This window comes from Rhipicephalus microplus, chromosome 4 (assembly GCF_043290135.1).
Source record: "Rhipicephalus microplus isolate Deutch F79 chromosome 4, USDA_Rmic, whole genome shotgun sequence".
In the NCBI taxonomy this organism is placed as follows: Eukaryota; Metazoa; Arthropoda; class Arachnida; order Ixodida; family Ixodidae; genus Rhipicephalus; species Rhipicephalus microplus.
Genome location: NC_134703.1, coordinates 24,736,938 through 24,745,500, shown reverse-complemented (window position 1 = coordinate 24,745,500; position 8,563 = coordinate 24,736,938). Strand labels below are relative to the sequence as shown.

At 46.2% G+C, this 8,563-nt stretch overlaps 1 protein-coding gene across 1 annotated transcript; it reads left to right on the top strand.

Annotated features, from left to right (window-relative positions):
* Positions 1–4,598: 4,598 nt before the first annotated feature.
* Positions 4,599–8,329, top strand: Cap-G (Chromosome associated protein G). Its single transcript, XM_037422568.2, has one exon. It carries the CDS (start codon positions 4,800–4,802, stop codon positions 7,701–7,703), a length of 2,904 nt encoding a protein of 967 aa, XP_037278465.2. The 5' UTR covers positions 4,599–4,799; the 3' UTR covers positions 7,704–8,329.
* Positions 8,330–8,563: the final 234 nt, after the last annotated feature.

Genomic DNA, 8,563 nt, shown 5'->3' with positions numbered 1-8,563 from the left:
GACACCTCCGAAACTGACGTTGCACGAAATGCTGTATCTGACCTCGCAGTTTCATTTCTGCGGTTGCGTCGGTATCTCCTCGAGCCCGCCTGAATCAACACGACCTGTTTCACGGGCTCGATGTAAATTCGCTGTGGTTTCAGCTGGCCTTCAGAGGCCGCTTGCTTGTAACCACAAGCGGCTTCGGCGGTATTGAGGAAGGTAAGGACGCAGAATACAACAGTATACAGTTGGGTACAGCTCCAGCGAGGGCACGGGGGTAAGGGCGGCAGCCCTTTCCCCTATGCCCTCCCTGCCGTCCACCCAAAAAATTTATTTTGCCTGCTCTTTTTTTTTTGCCTCAAGATCAAAGAGGGTTAAAACACAGCTCATAATTTCCTCACCTCGTTATTCCCTTCCTCCCCCAATCAGTAAAAAAAGTTCTGGTTCCACCTCTGAGTGCATTGTAAATTGCAGGTTTTTGATACATGCATACATTCATACATACATACATACATACATACATACATACATACATACATACATACATACATACATACATACATACATACATACATACATACATACATACATACATACATACATACACACATACATACATACATACATACATACATACATACATACATACATACATACATACATACATACATACATACATACATACATACATACTGTGAGCGCGACAAGCGAATGACTCTTTATTCTCTTTGATATCATCATTACCTGCACATCACCTGAAGTCGTTGGAATCGACTTGTATGGCCCTCTTCCTATATCATCCAATGGGAATCGCTGGATTGTCACGGCCGTCGACCACCTTACCCGCTACGCAGAAACAGCTTCTATACCATCTGGGACTGCCACTGAGATCGCCGATTTCTTTCTTCGCCACATCTTTTTGCGTCATGGAGCTCCACGCATTCTCCTCAGTGATCGTGGCAAAGTCTTCCTATCTTCAATTGTCGAGCAAGTTTTGCGTGCCTCGAACACTGTTCACAAGACCACTTCTAGCTACCACCCGCAGACCAACGGATTGACTGAACGGTTTCATCGGACCCTATCGGACATGATCGCCATGTACATTCACCCCAACCACACGAACTGGGATGCAATTCTACCCACCCTTCGTGACATTCGCCTATAATACGGCTGCTCAACGCACTACCGGCTTTTCTCCATTTTTTCTCGTCCATGGTCGCTCGCCGAGTTTCGCTCTGGATGTCTCTTTCCTTTTGGCCCCTGCACCCTCGACGGCTCCTTTCTCTGAAGAATTCCTATCTCGTCTCGCACACTGCCGTCACCAGGCCCGTGTTAACACCGGCCTCTCTCAAGACACCCGAAAATCTCGCTACGACTCGTCTCGCCGTGTTGTGAGTTTTTCCCCTGGTGACGAAGTTCTTCTATGAACCCCACTACGCGTCCCCGGCCTATGCGACAAATTCATCAGTCGCTTCATTGGGCCGTACACGGTGGTCGAACAGACATCTCCTGTCAATTACCGTGTTTCTCCTCTTAGCGCTAGTCCTGATCATCGTTGCCGAAGAACAGAGATAGTGCACGTATCTCGTTTAAAGCCTTATGCGCGACACATTTCATAATACTGTCAAGCGACCAGGCGGCCGCTTTCACCGCGCGGGGGAATTAGTGTGAGCGCGACAAGCGAATGACTCTTTATTCTCTTTGATATCATCATCACCTGTACATCTTCTTCATCTGAAAATATCATCACCAGCGTGTTTTAGCTCGAGCCTGGCTGAATAAACCGGTTCCTCACAATACATACATACATACATACATACATACATACATACATACATACATACATACATACATACATACATACATACATACATACATACATACATACATACATACATACATACATACATACGGAAAAGGAGGAGCGACAGACCCATGCCATAAAGAGCTTCGCCCCTGAAAGTGGTTAAAAACACCCCTCCTCCCGCGCGCGCGCGCACGCACGCACACACACACACACACACACACAAACACACACACACACACACACACATACACACACACACACACACACACACACACACACACAGAGAGAGAGAGAGAGAAAGACAGAAAGAAAGAAAGAAGGAAATAAAAAAGAAAGAAAGAAGGAAGGAAAGACGAAAAGGGAAGAAGGAAAGAAACAGAGAAAGAAAGACGGAAAAAGGGAAAGAAGGTAAAAGAGATGGAATAAAGGAAAGAAAGAGCGGCTTGTCGCTGGTTTTACTTGTTACTTGGGCTTTCTTTGCATGCGTTAGTGAAACTATTCTGAAAGGTCGTTTTTGTTTGGGCCATTGTACTAAATATCCGAAGTAGCAGCCAGACTGATTAAACGAACAGGTTGTTTCGCACATCAACACCTATCGTATTATGCTCAAGCAAAATAAAGTCGAAAGGGAGAATAGATGACTGTCGTCATAAGGCTGCCTTAAATGATCGAAAGTGTTGACGCCGACTCTGCTTGCAGCTTTGATATTGAAAGAAGACATTGCAACAGAAGGTGACAAAAGCTCTGTGGAAATTCCTACGCGACACGAACTTGAACAATCGGCTGTAACAGCGATGTCACACACCGCAAAAGGCAAGACTGGACTATGACTGAGTGTGCGCGCGTGTGCTGCCGAATGTGCGGTGTTTATCTCTCTTCCCTCTCTACTCTCTATCTTTCATCTCCCCCAACCCACTCCCATGCGCAGGGTAGCGAACCGGCTGCCTATATGCTGGTTAAGCTCCCTGCCGTTCTTTTCCTCCTAATTTTCTTCCTGCCTTGATATCGAAGATCGTCCTGTGTTCGATTTCAGCGTCATGCGTAACCCGCTCAGCGTAGCTATAGAATTTATTCCGTATTGGCACGTGCATTCACGGTCACTGACAGCGGATGCTGGCATTCCGAATTCTCGATTTGATCGCGGGGCAGATAATGACCCCCCCCCCCTCTCTCTCTCGTTTCGCCGTGGAGCGCAGTCCATGTGCATACACTGGGGGAAGGCTTCCGAGAGAGCGGTTGAGACGTTGGATCACCGGATAATCTTCGAAGCGACGGCCATCGTTGAAAGCGAGCCGAACTGGAGGAGAAGGTTATTACTCGAGTCGTGGCACATACAGAGGACAGCCCATAACATCAACCGCTCTCTCGGAACCTTTCCCTCAGTTTATACAGATGGACTGCGCTCCACGGCAAAACAAGAGAGAGAGAGAGGGTCATTATGTGCCCCGCGAGTGGTTTGAAGACGCCGCTGCTACGTAGTTCCGCAGTCACCCCTGAGGAAGGAACCAAGTTGGTTTTGAAACGTCGGGTTTCTTCGAAACTTTTGGTTGGAGTCCAAATCATCTCCCAGTTGCATACCCAACCAGACAGACTTCTTTCGAATGTTTACATTCATGCTTGTTCGTTGAGTGTAAAACAAGGTGGTATGAAGTTATGTATAATTGAAACTTGCTTCATTTTCCTCTACGGAAACTTTACTACAAAAGGTTTTTTGTGACTAGATGGTAAAAATTAAATCTGGACAAACTTAACCACCAGGATTCGCATTGTTTGTTCTGCCATTGCGTTCCAGATTTGGCATCAAGATGTAATAAATTATTCTTTACAACATTTCAAAACGAACATTCTTGTTTTTACCTCGAAAATGCGTAATATCTACTTATGGAAATAACAGCACAGTATTAAGTGAGGAACACTCAACGTTTCGTCTGCTGTGATGCCAAGTGCGTCTGTTCAAGTGGTCTGCCCCCAACGCACCTCTCGTTTTGTTGTGAAGTCGAGTCAGAAGACCGTGGCGTGGACGACGCTCCGCTTAAACTGTCAACCACGACTTATACAGGTCCAACGTAGCAGTTAATTGAGAGGCCTAGCAGTTTTTAGCTGCTTTGAACAACAAAGGCGCAGATTCAATCATTTGCACCCACACCACTACCCACTCTACGCGAAGAACGAAACTGAAACTGTAAAAAAAATTGTAGACAGTTCACTGGCTAACGCGATCCAATCCGAAGCCTGTACTTTTCAGGAGGCACCAACGTTACTAGAACGTTGGGAGGCACGGATATAGCCTTTCTAGAACACTTTAGCACGGATAGGGATAAGGAAGCCACCCTAGCACAGATGAGGGTATATGATCGCAGCGCCAGATTCCTCTCTAGGTATTATTGTATAATACTCTATGCAGAACACCTACCAGTTTGCACGGCCTCTGAGAGTTGTATTGCCATGGTCACTGTCATGGTTATTTCAATATTGTACTGTGATGCAACCGTCAAAGGTGTCTTTGGGCGTCTGGCATAACAAAGTTAAAGTTCTATTTCTTTTTTCTCAACAATAATAATCCTACTGCTTGGGAATTGCGGCACTGTAACAACACTGACTACACCTTGCGAATCGTAACTCTCGTTGTAGTTGTCTCAAAGGCCATGTTTTACAACGTGTTGAACATAAATGATCAATGAAGTAGGTATTAAAATAGTATGTCATTTTTTAATTATGATTATAAAATAGTTTCAAGCTCAATTATTAACGTACGACAATTTTTGAATAATGGTAGTGCCAAGGGCTCCGCAAGAAGCGCGACAATCGTAGGTGTTAAGCGCGCGAACTGACAACGGCAACAACGGCCAAGTAGTTCAAAGTGCCAGTGCAGTGTACTGTAGTGCGAGGAATACATTTCACGTCCATTTGTGCGTGTTTAACCTCGTTACTTCGAGTTTTCAATCTGCGAGTGATTATCAGCCTTGTTCGAAGCGTTATTGTTCTTGGTGGACTGCCACAGTGACGCGAGATGGGTGAGACACGAGAGAAGATGGATGTGACATCGATGGCAACGCTGCGCGACGTTTTGACCGTGTGCCAGGACAGGCCAAACGCGTTTGAACGAGGACTCGAAGTTGCCCGAAAAGTGTATGAGAACACACCTTTCGACGAATTCCTTGAGGAACTCGTAGTGTGCCTGCAGGTCATCATTCCGAACACCGACAGCGTCGAGTACGCCGAACAGCTTCTCGACTTTGCCGCTCGTTTCATCGCTGCCCCGACTGCCCCACAGGTTGCCGGCAAGTCAACTCCTACGAACAAACTTATAGAGCCTATGCTCCGTAATGTGCTGGAGTGGAGCGAAAGCGGCAAGAAAGTTATCCGCGAGAGGTGCTGTCTTTTCGTCGAAAAGCTGCTAGGTTACGTCGTGGACGACAGTGTCATAGGCGACCAGCTATTCGAGGAAATGGAGCGCGCGATGCTGACAAGGCTTCGCGACCGCATCGGAAGCGTTCGCAGTCACGCCGTGGGCGCCTTGTCGCGGCTTCAAGACCCGAGTGACGCCAAGTGCAAGATTGTTGAGAACTTCCTGTTTCACGTCGAAGCCGACCCTTCCGCCGACGTTCGAATGGCTGTCGTTAGCCACATGGTTCCGTCCTCACGCACACTGGGTGCACTTATCATGCGCTCGAGGGACACGAGAGAAACAGTCCGGAAGCGCGCCTACGAGCGCATCGCAGATAAAGTACCAGTGAGGTATCTGAAGATAAAACAACGAACCCAGCTTCTAAACAGTGGCCTCAACGATCCGTCGAACATGGTCAAACAGGTTGTCTCGGAAAATCTGATTCCTGCTTGGCTCAAACATTGCCAGGACAGCGTTGTAACCTTGATCGACCTTCTGGACGTCCATGGAGGAGAGAAACTTGTGGAGGCATTGCTAAAGGTGTTGCTCAAGGCGCACAGTATAGAATTCTTTGTCAAGGACATCAAGGAGCGCTTGCTCGATCAGGACAAGCTCATCCCGGAAAACAAACTTACCTGTGAGAACACGCTTTACTGGCGTGTCCTAGTGCAGACCCTTCGAGCTCAGGGATCAACAGAGTCGGAGACATGGTTGGATGAAATTTTCCCAGACCTGACTGTTTACTGCCGGTTTGTCACGAAGTATGTGTTGTCCTTTAGTACGGAATGGGAAGCGCTTCGTCAGCTAGATCATCAGTTTGCTTCGCAACAGCTCATACTACTACTGAAGTCGGCCGACATTGCTGACATTGCTGGAAGGGAGCACCTTCTTGAAACTGTCAGGAAACTGCTGCTCTCACCGAAGGTAGGCGCAATGCAGGTACCCCACTTGATGAAGCTTATCCGCTATATTCACCCAGACCCACTCGACACAGTGCAAGAAGTTCAAGGGTTGCTGCCCGAGATCCAGGCACCCATGGTAGCCAGTGAGGGCTTCCCATCACAAGAAACACAGCTGGAGGCTCCATTGGATATAATGATTGCCCGGTTAAAAGTACAGCTTAATGTACTTCGAGAGGAGCTCTCAACTTGCATTGAAAAAGAAAATTTCGATGCAGCTAAACAGACTAAATGCAAGATCACTGAACTAGAAGGTGAACTTTCTCACCACCAGTCTAAATTGGCGGAGATGTCTGCTGAGCCTAAGGAAGTTGAGTGCGAAAAAAGTGAGGCCATCATTCTAAAGTGCTTGACACTAATTGCTGAAATGATCGCAGTCACACCTATCATGTCACTGACTCCTTTCCTTCTCACATGCCTCGAGGACATCATTCTCCCTGGGATTATCAGGATGGACGTGGCAATTCGTAAGCAAGCAGTGAGAGCACTTTCCTTCTGCTGTGTGCTGAACAAAGATGTTGCGATGACACACATCAAGCTTCTCTTCGAAGTTTCTTTCGTGGACCAGCCACAAATAAAAGCTGTTGCCTTGGCTGGTGCCCTCGATGTTCTTCTAGCATACGGGTTAAAGACATTTGACGGCATGATCAGAAGCGTGTTTGAAGGGGAGGATGGTGACGAGAATTCATTACCGTGCAAAGTGTCATCAGGCCTACTGGTAGACTTCTTGATCAGATGCACGGACATGGAAGATCAGAAAATCAGGGTTGTGGCTGCAGAAGGTATGGCCAAACTACAACTTTATGGCCACATATGTTCTCCGACACTGATGTCAGCATTGATATTGCACTGGATTAATCCGGATGCTGACAAGAACAGTCGGTTTCACAAAGTGTTGGGCACCTTCATGAAAACATACTCACTAGGTGGACCGAAGAATACCCAATGTTTTGAAGAGGCATTTATGCCTACGTTAGATGCTATACTGACAGCTCGCTCGGAAGACCCTCTCACTCATCTTGACCCTGTTGATGTTCTCAACTTCCTCGTCGAAGTGACTCTGCTAAGGTCGCCAGAAAATCCATTCGAGTACGCCAGTGAGGACGAAATAACTGAACCGACCCCGCACGATCGCCTCGCTGAGCTGCTTTGTCGAGAAGTGCTGAAAGACCCAGACTCTCCCGATTCCTGCGTCTTTGCGAAAGCACTCACCCTTCTAAGGCTTACCCACAGGTGCGCCGTGTCGGACCTGATGTCAGCAGTGCATCAAATGGAGAAGAAAGTCAAGTCAAAGCGCACTATTGTGCTGGTGAAGAGGTTCAAGGAGAAGCTACTGGCACTGTCACCGGATGTGGCAGAGAGCGAAACCGACGAGGTGTCATCCACGAGCGTTGTAATCGAGAGCACAACCACAAACGAAAGCTCCATTCTTTCTGCTGCCAAGAAGAAACGGTTCCTAAGAAGAACGATCTATCAGGGCAGTGTCCTGTCAAGTCCTTCAAGCACCGAGTCACTAGGACAGCAAAAAAGTTCGCAGGAACTCTTTTCATCCAGTATCAGCTCGTGAACTGCATTTTCATGCTTCACATACCTTGACAATGCTGCAGTATGCTCGTGAATGAAAGTTTGCCATCCATACATTGCAGCTATTGAGGATTGGCCTCCTGAGTAATGCTGTCTTTATCATACACACGAAGTTAAATTTGCCCAGTGAACTGGACAAAGAGCAAAAATTTATGTTCAGTGCTTAAGACAAAGCATCACATTTTGCATATCTTTATTTTAAATACCTTATCTGCTGTGTCATGCTTGTATAATGTTGCCATTTTTTTTGTCAGTATGCATCAAGTTTACTGCTTCTAATTGAACATTGTATTTTGCTGTTGTTCCTCAGCTTGTAAGGCCACATGAACACACAGCCTATTACTCAACACCTGACAAGATGTAGCGTGCATGGCGAATCGATTTTATGTTGTATCTTGCATATGCGGTCCTCAATATTACTTTTGATATTTAAAACTGAACGTGCCCATTTTATGACTTGATTTAAGAGAGCTGTAAAGAGGACATTTACATATACCATTTGCTGAGCTCAGCAAATTCTCTAGATATGTATCTACTTCTCTAAACCGACTTCTCCGACTGAACATTTGTATGTTTTGGTATTAAATGTATGGCATTATTTCAGTCACACTTGAGTAGTCATTCTTTAGACATAATATGCCTTTAAGTGTGGTACAGTTGCATAGTTATAGATTAGTTAGGTTATTGCATTACAGCCAATCAAAACTGCAAACAATATCTATATCGTCACTTTTTCTTTTCAAGGCTTACTGAACTAGCATTAATTAGCACTTTCAAGGTGTGTGGTTGTAAAAATTGGTAAATCAGGTGCAAGCATTTTATACTTCTGTTAGGTCTGTACAG

What these genes read in the sequence shown, in the direction of transcription:
- Cap-G (XM_037422568.2), top strand. Translation starts at nt 4,800, where the DNA reads ATGGGTGAGACACGAGAGAAGATGGATGTGACATCGATGGCAACGCTG.